This window comes from Trichechus manatus, unplaced genomic scaffold (assembly GCF_000243295.1).
Source record: "Trichechus manatus latirostris isolate Lorelei unplaced genomic scaffold, TriManLat1.0 scaffold00250, whole genome shotgun sequence".
Taxonomy (NCBI): domain Eukaryota; kingdom Metazoa; phylum Chordata; class Mammalia; order Sirenia; family Trichechidae; genus Trichechus; species Trichechus manatus.
In genome coordinates this window covers 824,259-840,176 of record NW_004444186.1, presented here as the reverse complement: position 1 = coordinate 840,176, position 15,918 = coordinate 824,259, and the positions used below count along the sequence as shown (strand labels likewise).

The window sequence follows — 15,918 nt, the reverse complement described above, 5'->3', positions numbered from 1 at the left end:
TGATCTTTCGAGTTACTGTTGTCTATTTGATCCCATATACATAGATCTTCAAAGAGCACAATGCTCAAGGCAGACATTCTTTACTAGTTAAGCTAACCTATTGTTTGATTTTAAGAAGACTTCAGGGTTATTTTTGATTTAAGGTTTAAAGATTATCTCAGGGCAATAGTTTCAGGGATTCGTCCAGCCTCCGTGGCTCCAGAAAGTCTGGAGTCCATGAGAATGTGAACATTTTTTATTTTGACAAAGTCCAATTTATCATTTTTTTCATTCATAGTTTGTGCTTTTTGGTGTCCTAGCTTAGAAATCTTTGCCTCCCTCTAGGTCACAAATATTTTCTCTTACAAATTTTATAGTTATAACTGTTACGTTTAGGTCTATGATTTTGAATTAGCTTTGTATATGGGTTGAGGTTCATTTTTTTCCACATCCAGTTATTCCAGCAACATTTGTTGAAAAGACTACTTTCCAAACCATTGACACCTTTGTCAAAAATCAACTGACCAAAAATTAGATGGGAACCTAATTTGCTGTGTAAACTTTCAGCTAAGACACAAGAGAATATTATTAAAATAAATCAGTTGACCATGTATGTATAAATCTGGACCATTTATTTGTTTCATTGATTTATAAGCCTACTCTTACGCCAGTACCACCCTGTTTTTACTACTGTAGCTTTACAATAAATCTTGAAATCAGGCACTATACTTTTTCCACTTTACTCTTCAAAATTGTTTTGGCTATTCTAGGTTCTCTGCACTCCCATATGAATTTTAGAGTCAGTCTGTCAATTTCTACACAAAAGCCTGCTGGAATTACATTGAATGTATATATCAGTTTGGGGAGAAGTGACATCTTAGTCTTACGAATCCATCTTATGGCTCTTCTGATCCACAAACATAGTATATATATATCTCCATTCCTTTAGGTCTTATTTCATTTCTATCAATGGTGTTTTGTAATTTTTAGTAAACAGTTCTTGCACTCATTATGTTAAATTTATCCCTAAGTATTCAATATTTATGATGCTTTTGTAAATGATAATTTTAAATTTCAATTGCCAAGTGTCTGTTGGTGGTATGTAGAAATATAAGTGATTTTTGTATATTGTCCTTGTATCCTGAGATGTTGCTAAACTCATCTATTAGTTCTATACTTTTTTTCTCTTGTATATCCCTTAGGATGTTCATATACATGATCATATTTTCTGTGAATCAAGTCAATTTTACTTCTGTTTACATTTTATTTTCTTGCCTTATTATGCTAGCTAGGATTTCCAGTAAAATACTGAATAGATTTGGTCATCCTTGCTTTGTTCTTGACTTTGGAGGGATAATATTCACTCTTTCATCATTAAGTAGAATATTAGCTGTAGGTTTTTCATTGATGCCCCTTGTTAGATTCAGGAAGTTCTCTTTTATTCCTAGTTTACTGAGAATTTTTAATGAATGGGCCTTCCATTTTGTCAAAAGCTTTTTCTCCATCTATTGATATGGTCATATTTTTCCTTTTTAGTGTTTAGTATGTTGATTTACCTTGATTTTTTTTCATTAACACTTTTATTGAAATATAATTCACATACCATACAATCATCCATTTAAAGTGTAGAATTCCATTTTTAGTACATTCTCAGGTATGTGCAACCTTCATGACAGTCAATTGGAGGACATTTTCATCACCTCAAAGAAACCTCATACCGTTCAGCTATCATCCCCTTCTCCCTCCACCCTCCCATCGCCCCATCCTTAAGCAACCACTAATCTATCTCTATAGGTTTGTCCAGTCTGTACCTTTCATGTTAATGGAATCCTATAGTATGCATTCTTTTCGGATTGGCTTCTTTCACTTAGCATAACGTTTTCAAGGTTCATCCATGTTGTAGTATGTACCAGTACTCCATTCCTTTTATGACTCAATAATATTCCATTGTATGGATATACCACATTTTAAAATCCATTTATCAGCTGATGCACATTTGGGTTGTTTCCACCTTTTGGCTATTATGAATCATGCTGCTATAAACATTCATGTACAAGTTTTTGTATGTATATATGTTTTCATTTTTCTTAGGTATATATCTCGGAGTGGAATTGCTGGGTCATATGACAACATCATGATAAATGGAGAAGCTGAAGTTGTCAATGATTTCATTCGACTTGGATCAACAATCAACGTCCATGGAAGCAGCAGTCAAGAAATTAAATGACATACTGCATTGGGCAAATCTGCTGCAAAAGACCTCTTTAAAGTTCTAAAAGGCAAAGATGTCACTTTGATGACTAAGGTGTGTCTGACCCAAGCCATGGCATGGTCTTTTCAGTCACCTCACATGCATGCAGAAGTTGGATAGTGAAAAAGGCAGACTAAAGAATTGATACGTTCAAATTATGGTGTGGGCAAAGAGTTCTGAATACATTGTGAATTGCCAGAAGAATGAACAATTCGGTCTTAGAAAAAATACAACTAAGAATGCTCCTTAGAAGCGAGGATGGCAAGACTTTGACTCGCTTAATTTGGACACATCATCAGGAAAGACCAATTGCTAGACAAGGACATCATGCTCAGTGGAGGGCCAATGAAAATGAGGGAAACCCTCAGGGAGATGGATTGACACAATGGCTGCAATAATGAACTCACACATACCAACCACCATGAAAATGGTGCAGGACTGGGCAACAGGAATGGAGGCTATGCATGGCCCCATATCTAGCTTCTGCTGTGAATGTCCCAACTGCCAGCCACAAAGACCGATGCTAAAACCCTGATATGTCACCATGCCCCAAGGAACCATCCAGACACTTGGTGTTACATTGGATCCTGCTTTCCTAGAAAGGGCATTGTTTCATGTTGACTGCAATTGACATAGCTTATGGTTAGGGGTTTGCCTTTCCTGCCTGCAGGGCCTCAGTAAGTACCACTATCCAAGGGCTTAGACTCTGTGATCACTGGCATGGAATCTTTCATAATATTGCATTGGACTAAGAGACCAACTTTACAGCAAAGGAGGAGCGGCAGTGGGTAGATGATCACTGGATCCACTGGTCTGATCATACACATACTATCCAAAAGCTGCCCACTTGATAGAGCAATGGAGCAGCCTATTGAAGGTACAGCTGAGGCATGAGATGAGGCACTGTCCTCCAGTGTGCAATCTGAACTCGTTGCTGTCGATTCCAACTCACAGTGACCCTATATATCAATGGCCTCATGTCGTGCTGTGTCTCTAAGAAAATACACGGGTCTGGGAAACAATGGGTGGGAGTAGGACTGCCCCCAACCGCCCATCATCACAACCAGTGACCCAGTCGGGCTCTGAGGGTTTAGAAGTTCTAGTTCCCAGAGAGGAAATATTTCTACCAATGGACAAAGGTCGTCATTAAACTTTAAGCTCTGTCTGCCACCAGGTCACTTCAGGCTTCTCATACCAAGAGACCAGGAGGCAGGGAAGAGTCACCATCCTGGCAGGAGTAATTGACCCTGATCATCAGGCGGGCAGGCTGCCGTTACAAAACGGGGGCAGGGAAGAATGTGCTTGGCGGCCAGCTTAACCACTTGTGTATCTCTTGGTATCTCTTTGCCCAGTTTTGATGGTAAATGGACAAGTGCAGCAGTCATGGCCCGAGACGGGCACGATGACCAGGGGGCTCAGACCTCTCCAGGATGACGGTCTGAGTCACTTCACCAGCTAAGCCACCTGTTCTGGCAGAAGTGCGAGGTCAGGGATGGAGCAATCTAGAATGGGCAGTGGAGGAGGGAGATGATGAGCACCAGATGCAGTCTTTACAGGGACTGTGGTCTGTTATGGAACCTTCCTCTTACGTCTTCCCAGGAAAAGAGGCCCATCAGAATCCTGGAGCAACCCTCCCAGAACTCATGAAGCAAATGGATCTCAACAATGCAAGGGGTGGACTGTAGTAGATACTGAAGCACTCATTCCCCAAGTTATTATGCTGGTGGCGGACAGTTCTCATCTGCTCTGGGAACTGCCTTCGGCTGAAGGCAGCCACTTCCTCCAAGGTCACACCCTTTCCTGGTCAACGTGAGGGATACAGGTCTGACCACTTGCCCGAATAGGGAGCATCTCTGTAGAGCCATGCCAGCTTGAGCTCTGTGGGATCTGCAGAGGCCATGTTGAGACCATCAGTTCAACTTCTCCCTCTTCCGTCCTGCTCCTTTCACTCTCCCGCAGGTGTTGGTCCTGAGGACGCCCCCTAATTAACTTCTTGGGCACGATCTCCATTTCAGAGGCTGTTTCACCAGGAACTCAACCTGTGACAAGTACTTAACATACTTTCTGAGGTTCACGGGATGGAATGTTGTGCCTGTTGATGAAACAATTTCAGAGAGCTTCATGATGGTGATGGTGGCAGTGGTGGTGATGCGGTGGGGACATGCCACGTTAAATCAGCTATTTCAATGACAGCAGGGACAGGGGTCATTGCAGTGGAAACTTTCATGTGCCAGACTTGAGTTCTGGAGTTCTGGCAAGTGTTAAGTTGGGTGTAGTTATCAGTGCAGCTACTGCTAAGGACAGACCTCGGATCTGTGGGGATGGCCTCACCTGGATGTAAGTGAAAGTGCTTAAATGGCTCCAAGGGGCAGATGAGGTCACACAGGTGACAGAAACCAATCTCTCTGAACTTTTGCTAAGGACAGCAGAGGAGTAAATGGCCCCACTTTAACCCGCCCTAAATTGCGTGACCTCACACTGAGTGACCTGGGCACAATCCACCTGCCAATGGATGTTTTTTTTTTTTTCACTAACGGACCTGAACTTATTCAGAATTATCTTTCTTCATCTCCCACCAAGACACCTCGTCCCGATTTACCCAATGACTAGCCTCATATCTTAAACTTGGTCTAGGAACCACCAAGGTATCTTCTTTTCAGAATTTCAGGAGCTAGGTAAAGAAACAAATTCCCTTTTTAGGCTTCACTCCCAGCTTCATTTACCCTTAGGCTCCATTCAGATCTCCTTAGAGAAGCAGTCACTGTGTTTACTTATAACTTTATCAGTACACCTAGCGACAATCAATTCTAAGACCACAGCCGTATCAGCTTGTTAGGGGTAATTAGCCCCTAGCTACTGGGGGGCAGAGCCTGCTAACGTACACTCTTCCTCCTCCCTTTGTGGCAGCAAAGCTCAGTGGATGTCCCAACCCCAGTCTAGTCTCATACTCAAGTCCAGTAACTGACACCTATAAAGAACAAACACAACCCTTTATTTGTGTTCAGAAAACAAAAAAGTTTGGTTTGGGTGATAAGAACGAGCCAAGTACTCGAGACAGTGGCTAGCTCTGTTCGTTCCCACGTGCTCCACCGGAGGGAGGGGCTGGACAGATCGATCTGGACTGCTTCAGTCCATTAATGTCTGGCTTATCCAACTTACAGGTTGGTGCTTCTCGAGCAGGACTGTCCCAATAAAGGAGACTGGGAAAACAATCCAAGGTGGGGATGGCAAATGTGGAGAATTCAACATGTATGTGCAGTTTATCTGACGTCCCCATATGTGCTCTAAAATTGCGTATTTGGGCAGAGCTGGGCGTGAGAGCAGGTGTTGGCCGATCTTTGTCCCACGGCTCCTCTGAGTCTATGCTGCAGAACATCAGGGTCTTGAAGACACCTGGCTGCCGTGCAGGGAGGGCAGGTCAGAGCGTCTGGGAGCTTCTGGAGGCCATTTCCTTGGCAGCCTGCTGGGCTAACCAGTACTTGTATCTTTTGGTCTTGGGCTTTTCGAAGTTTACCACAGACATAGGCACCCTCACAGTGTCAAGCCCATTTACCTGCAGACGAAAGAACAGGAATCCTCAGACCCCAAGCGGGCAGGTGAAAGGTAATGCCATCCAATCCCAGCTTTCCACCCTGGTTTTTCACCCAGTCAGAAAAATCCTAAACACTCACCGTCACCTCACACCAGTACTCGCCCCATCGTGTGATGGGCTCTTCCGGTAACTTTACTGCGTGGGGGGCGACCACAACACCAAGCTGCAAAAGATGGCGGCAGAAATGAACTGTTTTCGTTGCTGTCACTCTAAGCAACCTCATACAGTGGGGTCTATAATTCTCTGTACAGGATAAATTAAACTGAGAAGTTTACTCTGGCTGACCCCACCGGCTGACAGAGACCTTCAAAGATGGTAGCAGAGAAACTCAATCCTAATTTCTCGGCAAGGGAGAGGCAGATTCTCAAAGAGAAACAGGATTTGAGACCAAAATAACTTTGTGTGTAAAAGTAAAAATTCTCCAATGAGTCACATTTCCCGTTCTTCTCTAGAGAAGAAATGAGGAAACGACCATCCTCTCCTATCGGTCTCCGAATTCCACGTGACCACTCACAGTCCTCTGCCACTGCCCTCTACATCACTACAAAGCAGCCGGGCTCACTCTCTCAAACTCCAGCTGGATGACATGCCCTTTCCTAACACAGGAATGGATCTGAGACAGCCCCCCGGAGTAGAGTGGTGTCTGGGGGGACACTCACATTCTTGAAGAAGTGGCGGGCAACTATTTCAGGGTTTAGCTCCCATTGGATGTTGTTCTTCATTCCCACTTCCAGGTGACAGCTTCTCAGAAATTTCACCGTCTGGGAGAAAGTACAAATGGGGTTGGGTTACAGGTGGAATCAAAGGAGAGAAAACATGTTAGCAGGAGGCACAAGGACTGACAGTTCAGGGAAAGGACACCAGTTTCTGCCTCATAGCCAAGACAAGCAAGAAGATGACTGCAAAGGCTGGAATATTCTTATCGTCTCAAGGCTGGTATCGGGGGAAAATGTTTTAGCAAAATTTTATAGGGAGATACCACCTGTGACTTGGCTACTCTTAAGCAAGGAGAAATAGGCCATGTCAAAATGAGGTTCATCAGTGGGGGCCACTGGTTTCTCTCAGGATGGAATGACTTAGATGTTTTAACCCAATACTTCCGGCCCTCCACCACCACCCCAACCCTATTAGTGACTCCTCCTTGCTTACAGAACGTATGAATACATTAGCTAAGCATTTAAGATGTTCTGTAAATCTGGCCCCAGCCCCTAGCATGTTTCCAAGTATTACACCATGTAAATCCTCTGTGTTAGCTATTCTGGTCTACTTTCTATGCTAAAATATGCCTTAAATTTCTACTTACAGTTTTTCTTTCTTAAGAATATCTTTCCCATCCTCTTTGCCTATTCAAAGTCTACTGATCCAAGACCTAATTCTATCCCAATCACCCCAGCCCATTACGTTCCACGTCATTTTTGTAATTTACTACCCTGAGTTTACTGATCACTTTATTATGGATCTGTTATCTCCAACTTGTACGTAAATATCTCTGAGGGCAGAGCCCTCCACTCATTTTTTCATGGGTTCCCCAGTGCCCAGGATGGGGCCTTTCTCAGTAGCTAGGGCGCGTCACCTGACAGGTCAGGATCTGCCAGAAAGTCTCTGTACCAGTTACAGCAACCACAGCACCTCCTCCCTCCCCGACTCTTCCGTCTACAATCAGGAGACTTCAGGGAAATCAGGGAGACTCTCAGCAAGAGGTTTGGTAACGACTGTAAGCAACCGGTAAATAAAGGCTTTGCGTGTGTGTTTCTACTCACCACCTCACCCGCCTTGGTCTGAATCTTCTCTAGTTTTCCTTCTTGTCTCAGCTAGAAAAGAAAGGTAAAGATGAAAAAACGTAAAAGAAAAACAAGCCCACGGTAAATAATAGCAAACTCTTACTATACTGCGCATTGGCTGGGCTCCTGGAATTCTGGACTTCCAGTCCCTACTTCATTTTCAAATTAAATACAAACCCCGAACTAAACAACCAATTTTTTTTTTTATTCTTCCAAGTCCCTCTGCCCTTTCTTTGAGCATACCAATTTCTCCTCTTCAAACAGCTTCTTGTTTTCAGGGGATGCATACACAGCCAGTCCTTGAGGAAGGAGTCGGTTACGGCCCACGGATTTCTTTACTGAGACCAGGTCGCCCCGGACTCCAAGTTCTGCCAATGAGACAAGAGAGACCCTGGGTGAGGAGAACTACCTGGGAGTTCCTAAAGACAAGGGGATGATCAAAGAAAGTATTTTCATTCTCCGCAGTGCTTCATCTTCCTAGAGAAACTGTTAATTCATAGTCACTAGGAACAACATTTATGAGACCTCCAACTAGTTTACTTAGGGCCTGATTTAGAAATTTCGTATTCCCTGTACAGAGTGAGGCACTGTCCCATCAGAGGATTTTCAATGTGGCACACAGCGCTAGGCCTCTCTCCCCACAGACCGTTAACGCTGTCGCCGCATTCACGTTCCAACTCTCCATGCAAAAGGCCAAAATCGCAATCACTGTACTCTTTACGGTTTCCTTTTCTCAAATACAGAGCCGGGTATTCCCAGAAAGCGGAGAAGGCAGATGCGGGAAAGGGTAGGGGAAAGCTGATGCCCAACATTAACAGCCTGAGAGGGGAAGGCGCCGGCGGCCTCACCCTCCACGGACTGCGTGAGGATGAGCTCCAGGCTGTCTTTGGGCCGGTGCTTCGTGTCCTCCACCAGCTTGTAGACGCGGTGTCGCCGGTGCAGACGCGGCTTCCTGCCCTCCCCGGCCAGCGGCACCTTCCACCAGCGCTCCACGATGACGGTGCCCTGGCGACCGGGAAGGCGAGGGTGAGCGAGTCTCCACGGCAGCGCCCCCCTCCGCAGGCCGCCGGACCTCGAGGGCAGGCCGCCGGACCTCGAGGGCAGCCCGCCACTCGCGGGGCCCCGCCAGGCCTCAGCCCGCCCCCAGAATTAACACCCGGGGGTAAACGGCCCCGGCAGGCTCAGGAGCCCTTACGTCCCCGACCTGGCCCTCACCCGGCTGTGCGAGAGGCTGAAGTCGCGCTCCGGGACCGGGGTGCCTGCTCCAGGTCGCAGCCGGAACAGCGCCCAGACTCCTCCTCGCAGCAGCGCCCGGCCCGGGGACGCGAGCGCGGCGGCCGCCATGTTCCCGGGCGCGCAGGGCGAGCTGAGGAAGGACCCCGGCGCCCGGCGGCAGCAAAGGCCCCACCGGGGCTGCCCGCGGCGCGCCTGAGCCGGCCTGGCCGTCCTCCGGGCCGGGCGAGCGAGGGCGTGGGCGCCAGCTCGACCGCGGTCGCCGCCCAGAGATGTGCCCTAGTTGCTCCACGGTGTTCGGTGGACGGACACGTGGAAAGACACTGTCTCCCCTTTGGCTTCGCTTTAAAACGGGGCCTTCGGCTTAGTTCTAGTTGTCTAAAACCAAACACCCCATCCCGTTGCCGTCGAGTCGATTCTGACTCATAACGACCCTATAGGACAGAGTAGAACCGCCCCATAGTTTCCAAGGAGCAGCTGGTGGATTCGCACTGCCGACCTTTTGCTGGGCAGCCCAGGTCTTAACCAGTCACTTCCCACTCTGACATTCTACAATAACTGGACCTTGCGGGAAAGATGCTGCTTCCCCCTCCCCCACCTTTTTTTTAGCCTCAAATCTATCTAAAAGTGGTGGAAGGATGAGATCCCTTGGAAAACTATGCCAATCCCAGGAGAAAGAGTCATTGCACTGCAGTATTTAAGCTAATATTTAAAGAAGAGTTCTAAATCGCAAGAGAGATAAGCCATAGGAAGGGGAAACTATGGTAGGAGCGAGATAATTCCCTCTGGAGGGGCTCAGTACTGACGAGAAGTATATCTGAACGGATGAACAGAAGGTCTGCTCCTTCAGGTCTTTGTCGCCCTTTCCATGATGCCTACTTAGATCACCCTGTTATTCTGCAGCCCTGCCCCACCCCTTCACGCTCCTGATCCTCTTTCATCCTGCTCCATTTTTTCCCCATAGCAGTTATTTTCTAACATACTAAATAATTTATTGTTTAGGTTTGCTCTCCCACTGTTAGAAGTTCCACAAGGTGGGGAACTTGGTTTTGTAGTCTTTACAAAAGCAGATTGCCAGGCCTTTCTTTCATGACACAGCTGCATGGGTTGGAACCACCAGCCTTTAAGCTTTTAAGCTAGTAGCTGAGAGCAAACCGTTTGTGCCACCCAGGGACCTTTGGCTCATAGCACCCTTTGCCATCAATTCCGACTCATAGCGACCCCATAGGACAGAGGAGAACTTACCTGTAGGGTTTCCAGGGAGTGCCTGGTGGATTCTAACTGCTGACCTTTTGATGAGCGGCGGAGCTCTTTACCACTGTGCTGCCAGGGCTCATATAAATAGTTGCTGAGTGGATGAATGAATGGAGGTCTCAAATGGTGGGCCCCAGAACCAAATATTTCTCACAATGCTGATTTTTTTTTTTTTTAATCAACAGCTTTTATTTTTTGAATTAGTAGCGCGCGCACACACACACACACACACATATATTAGTGGAGAAATTTACCACCAAAAAAAAAAAAAAACCAAAAACGAACACCTGTGTTCCCAGTTTCTGTTGAAACATCACACCATCTGGTACCACCAACTCTGCATTTCTCCACCATTTCTCCACGGCAAGACCTGGATGGCGCTGAGCTATGTCTGCTTTTAGACAGGGTATGGGCTTTCCACGTTACACCCCACCCTGCAGCTGCACTGATTTTCATGAGCTGCCTGGGTCCCTGGAGGCACTTCCTTTGCGATGCCTACCCTACGCGGCAATGGATGAAATTCAGCCACCTGTGACACCCCTGGGCTGGGAAGGGTATGGATGATGATACAAATATTTAACAACTGTAGTCAGGTCAGATGCTGGACCAGGGCCTTTGAAGCCCCCTGCAGCATCAGACACCAACCCCTGAGTTGACAGACGGTGGGGAAGTGGGACTGGAGGGGGGTTCCCAGAGCAGGGTGCGGTGGACACAATTCTCAGACAGCGCTGTCTGCCAGCAGATGTTGTCACCATTGGTGCTGCTGTAACGTACATGTATAGTTGCATATGGGCTGTGGGTGAGGGGGTAGGGTGGGGAAGGGAGTGGCAGAGTGAAGGGCTGACCCCTTGTCCATGTCACAGTGCCCACCAGGTCACAATGGCACCAGGTTGCCTGAACCTCTGCCGTTCCTCTCTGAACCTCACTTTGCCGCAGGGAGGCACTGCACTGAGAAACTGCCTTGCAACAGGTCCCGCCCCCCTGTTTATTCCCTTTCTTATATCAAGAAGGGAAAAACACGGAACTACCTCTACCCGATCTGGTCCCCATACGCCTATTACCTTTACTGTTACAAATACCGGGTCAGCCGCCGGGAGAAGATGCTGCCTTGCTGTTGTAAAAGGTACTTGTTCACATCTCTACTTGTAGTTGTTGAAATTGTAAGGACAAATAAAAGAATTTGAAAGAGCTTCCCCTCAAGGGGCAAGAGATAAACAAAATAGGGTGGAAGACTGGCATAGACCTTCTTTAGAATTTTTCATCTGTCTGGCCTGAGACAATGGAAACAGGCTGGTCTACTCAAGATACCAAAGGCATAGAGTTTGGTTGGTGGAAGTATGAACTTTCCCCATCCCAGACCCTGAAATAGACTAACTTGGGCCTCTTTTTTCCAACCAGCGTCACTTATAAGGAGCGGGAGGACCTGACGCTCCGGCCCCGTTACTGCCTTCAGTGCTCCTGAGTCTCCAGTAGGCCTCCAGGTGGGCAGAACCGATCAGGGGGACCGCAACCAGCTTAAAGAATTGTATTCGGTAAGTGGGCTGTGGGCTGGTGCTGGACAAGGGCAGCTCCTTGCTGCTACAGTGAAACCTGGGACAGCCGGAACTCCATGGGACTGCCTTGTATTTCCGGGTCTCACAAGTTTTACGCCTTTGACAGGGTGCAGTTTTACCATTTTTCTAAGGCTGTTAGTGAAAAATAGTTGACTTTTCCCTTTCTGACAGGTCTCTGTCTTACATAGGTTCCAGTTTGGGCAGGTTTAACTGTAAGATGATACCTTGTGGAGGGAGGGATATTTGCTAGTTGGAAAATGAACCATAGAAAGCTAAGAGCTAGATGGGAACTTGGCGCTCATGTGTAAAAGCTACTTGTTTTATAGATGAGAATTCTGGTCCAGAGATCTTAAGTCAAGGCCATACCAAACTAAAAACCAAACCTATTGCCTTTGAGTGGATTCCGACTCATAGCAACCCTACAGGACAGAGAACTTCCCCATAGGGTTTCCAAGGCTGTATCTTTACGGAAGCAGACTGCCACATCTTTCTCCCATGGAGCAGCTGGTGGGTTTGAACTGCCAACCTTTTGGTTAGCAGCCGAGTGCTCAGCCACTTCACCCCCAGGACTCCCAAGGCCCTACAGCTAGATAGCAGGACGGGAAGAGGGGAAGTGGGGGCAAAGTGGAGCAGGGTAGTAAGACTTCCGGGATATAAAGTTATTTAGGTGCTAAGCTGGGACTAGAACCCAGAGCTCCTTGTATTTTGTTACAATAACATGCCTGGTCATGACCTCTACATTTGAAATGAGAGAAAGGGAGAATTTAGAGAAAACCCATGTGATGAAAAAAAGCGGACAAGTATTATCAGTGAGAATAGATGTTGCCCCTGTTTGACAACAGGAAACACTGCTGATTTCAATGCTTGTAAGCTTCTGAGGCCTTAGCGTACCCCCGGGGCGGGGTTAGCAAGTAGTAGTACTGCGTCTGCTCAGTTCCAGATTGAGCTGGATATCAAGAACTCCATAACAGGGATGGCTGCTAGGTCCCAGGACTAAGGGATATCACTGAGTCTCTAAGACTCTCCCGGGCTCCCCATCAAACCCTCCTCACCATCACAAACACACACAAACCTGCTGAGACCTGATTCCCAGGACAAGATGAGCACAAACAGAGGAGGCCCTTCTTCTCATTTTTCCTCCTGACCTCTTCCAGGCTGGGAAGCTGACGGTGCTAGCTCCTGAGCCCCTGCTCCCCCAGGACCCCGTGCAGATAGACTTCCACTTTCGCCTCACCCCCCAGACCTCTGCCCACTGGCACGGCCTCCTCTGTGACCATCGACTCTTCCTGGACATCCCGTATCGGGCCCTGGATCAAGGCAACCGGGAAAGGTGACTGAGCCTGGATGGGGGTGGGAGAGAAGGGGGAGGGGATTTCACCCTTCTATCATGTCACAATCAGGTGGTGGGTATACTGACCAGTGAGGGGGGTTCAGAGCTGGATTCATGCAAACCAACTGGCATGCACACAAGCCTATGAACTGAGCCGGGGGCTGGGGCTCAAGGGATACGGTCTATGGGTGGTTGCTGAACTCAGATTCACAAACACAGAAGTGGGAATCCACAGGGAGTTGAAAACAGGAAATGCCTTCCAGCGGTTTGCCTTTATAGAGCAGCCCCCCACCCCACCCCTCTCATGGCTGGGCTGTTAGTCCAGCGACATGCAATCCCTTGGCTTCAGAGGAAAATCCACCAAAACCAGTTTGGCAACTTCCATTTCCTTGCTTGGATGGAAAGTAAAAATTGACCAGTAGGCTTTCTTCTGCCCTAAGTAGGTGTTTTTCTGGATTCTGAGTTGGCTGAACATTCCATTACCCGTTATTTCTCTCCCGGGCCCCTAGTTTGACCGCGACACTGGAGTACGTGGAGGAGAGGACCAGTGTGGACTTCGTGTTTGTGAACTTCCAAAGCGATCGCAATGACAGAGGTGGGGATCTACTGTCCTTCCTTGCCCGCCGTGTTGAGGCTGTTGGTGGTTCCTTCTCCCTTGTGGGAGAACCTCTTCTCCCTTCTCTTTAAAAAAGATTGGGCGTTTGAGGGATTAAGATATCTAGCGTGGTGTTCATTCAAGTTGCAGCTGGACCATCAGGAGGTCCCTAGAGGTGGTTTGCGAGCAGGCTGAAGGAGCACCGGTGAAATGGCAGAATCCATTCAAGGTGTGGTTGGTAGGGTAGATAGGCTCTCCAATGTTGTCAAGCACAAAGTCAGGAAGATAGAAATATATTCACCTAGATGCTTGAAGCATATATTGTAGAGACTACAACCTCTTCCCTTAAGGAGTTTATATTTCTGGGTATAAGACAAATGGTCAACAACCATTCGTAAATAATAGGTAGCGTCTGAGAGCTTACTATGCCATCATTGTGTTAAGCATTTCATAAGCCTCTTATTTAGTCTTCAATTCTGTGAGGGTCTATGATCCCCGTTTTACAAAGGGGAACACTGAAGTTCAGAAGGGTTAACTTGTAGAATGTTACAAAGCCAGGCTGAGTCTAGGTCTGTTTGACTCAAGAGCATGTCATCGAAATGCCGGCACTGCACAGCTTCCCCCACAGCTGCTCCCTAGTCAGAGAAACCAATCTCTAGTGGGATAGATATACTGAGCTCCAAAGCGTGTTCCAGTAATTGGTTTTCTCCTTCTTTGACAGGTGCCCTACTGCGGGCCTTCAGCTACATGGGCTTTGAGGTGGTCAGACCAGATCACCCTGCCCTCCCTCCCTGGGACAATGTCATCTTTATGGTGTACCCCCTTGAAAGGGACCTTGGCCACCTGGCCAGCGAGCCTCCCTGAACATGCTTATTCCTACTCTGTGAGGGGCTGGGAGCCTTGACACGGGAACCAGGAGCCCAGGATGTGATTCAGGACACCTTCCTCCATCCTAGGAATAAAGGGTAGTGCAATCCTCCAGTGTTCACGGATTCTTGGGGGGGGGGGGCAGTGAGGTTGGCTGTAATGGAACATAAGCCTTCCAGAGCTGAACTGTAGGAAAAGCACTAAATGACTGATCACCTGAACCAGAGCGGGGAAGGGATCCCAGGGTTTTAGGTTCCCTTTGCCTTCACCTCTGTCCCAAAGCCATTCCCTATTTTATTCAATAATCACTTACTGAGCACCTGCCAAACAAGGGCAAGGACCAAGTGTTAAGGGACTCAGAAAGGCTTCAGCCTTGTTGGGACGTTTTCGTCCATACACTAGAGTTCAAACTGAAAAACAAGTGCTAATTCCTTCTCTCTGGATGGGGAGGAAACCAGGGAAGGTTTCATGGATCTCTCTCTCGGCTTTGCCGCAATGCAGGATTTCAACAGAAAACAAGAACGAGGTAGTACAGAAGAGGGTACTCCAGAAGCAGGAGAAGTACAGGGCTGTAGTGGAAAAATGACAAACCATCCATCAGAAAGGGATGTGGACTGACTAGACTGAAGGACCACACTGAATAGATTTTTATACACAGCAGGGTAGCAAGCTGCAGCCAGGAATGAGACACTACTCAGTTTCCAAAGCAGAAGTCCTATGATTTGTATCAGGAGGATCTCTGAGAGTAAAGGCTTCCCAAGAAACGGAGGAGGCTGGGGACTAAGTGGCCTCCCAACCCTGTTGTAGGGCAGCTCCAATCCCAGGGCAGACCATGCTTCAGTAAGTTCAGTTCCCGGCAGCCAAGGCCTGAAATGTCAAGTCAATGGAAGCCCCCCGTGGATTCCCACAAGACTACATGAACTACCCAGCAGAGCCACTTCCGCACTACAGACTTTGTTACTAGGTACTAAGGGTTTCTGAGAAAACAAAACCCACTGTGGCTGTGAGAAAATATCGTTGCCATGCAGTATAAAGGTGGTTGTTGTCGTTGGTAGGTGCCATCCGGTTGGTTCCAACTCATAGTGACCCAGTGTGTGACAGAACAAAACACTGCCCCATCCTGCACCATCCTCACAACACTTGCTACCTTTGAGCCCACTGTTGCAGCCACTGTTGTCAATGCACCTCATTGAGGATCCTCCTCTTTTTCGCTGACTCCCTCTACTTTACCAAGCATGGTGTCCTTCTCCAGGGACTGGTCCTTCCTGATAACATGTCCAAAGTACGTGAGATGAGGTCTTGCCATCCTCATTGCTAAGGAGCGTTCTGGCTGTACTTCTTCTAAGACAAGTTTGTTCATTCTTCTGACAGTCCATGGTATATTCCACATTCTTCGCCAACACCATAATTCACAGGCATCAACTCTTCTTTAGTCTTCCTTATTCATTGTCCAGCTTTCACATGCATATGAGGTAATTGAAAA

General features: G+C 47.4%; 2 protein-coding genes across 3 annotated transcripts; one reads left to right on the top strand and one right to left on the bottom strand.

Moving 5' to 3' along the window:
* Positions 1–4,766: 4,766 nt before the first annotated feature.
* On the bottom strand, positions 4,767–8,947 carry MRPL9 (mitochondrial ribosomal protein L9). Its single transcript, XM_012559465.2, has 7 exons — positions 8,819–8,947; positions 8,452–8,608; positions 7,847–7,971; positions 7,583–7,633; positions 6,482–6,583; positions 5,902–5,985; positions 4,767–5,783 (listed from the first exon to the last, which is right to left on the bottom strand). The coding sequence occupies exons 1-7, from the start codon at positions 8,945–8,947 to the stop codon at positions 5,649–5,651; spliced, it is 783 nt and encodes a 260-aa protein (XP_012414919.1). The 3' UTR covers positions 4,767–5,648.
* On the top strand, positions 8,436–14,544 carry OAZ3 (ornithine decarboxylase antizyme 3). Of its 2 annotated transcripts, none has more exon segments than NM_001290386.1 (5): positions 8,436–8,629; positions 11,489–11,622; positions 12,798–12,973; positions 13,483–13,568; positions 14,290–14,544. In NM_001290386.1, coding segments are annotated over 5 exon segments (570 nt in total). In that variant the 5' UTR covers positions 8,436–8,597; the 3' UTR covers positions 14,433–14,544.
* Positions 14,545–15,918: the final 1,374 nt, after the last annotated feature.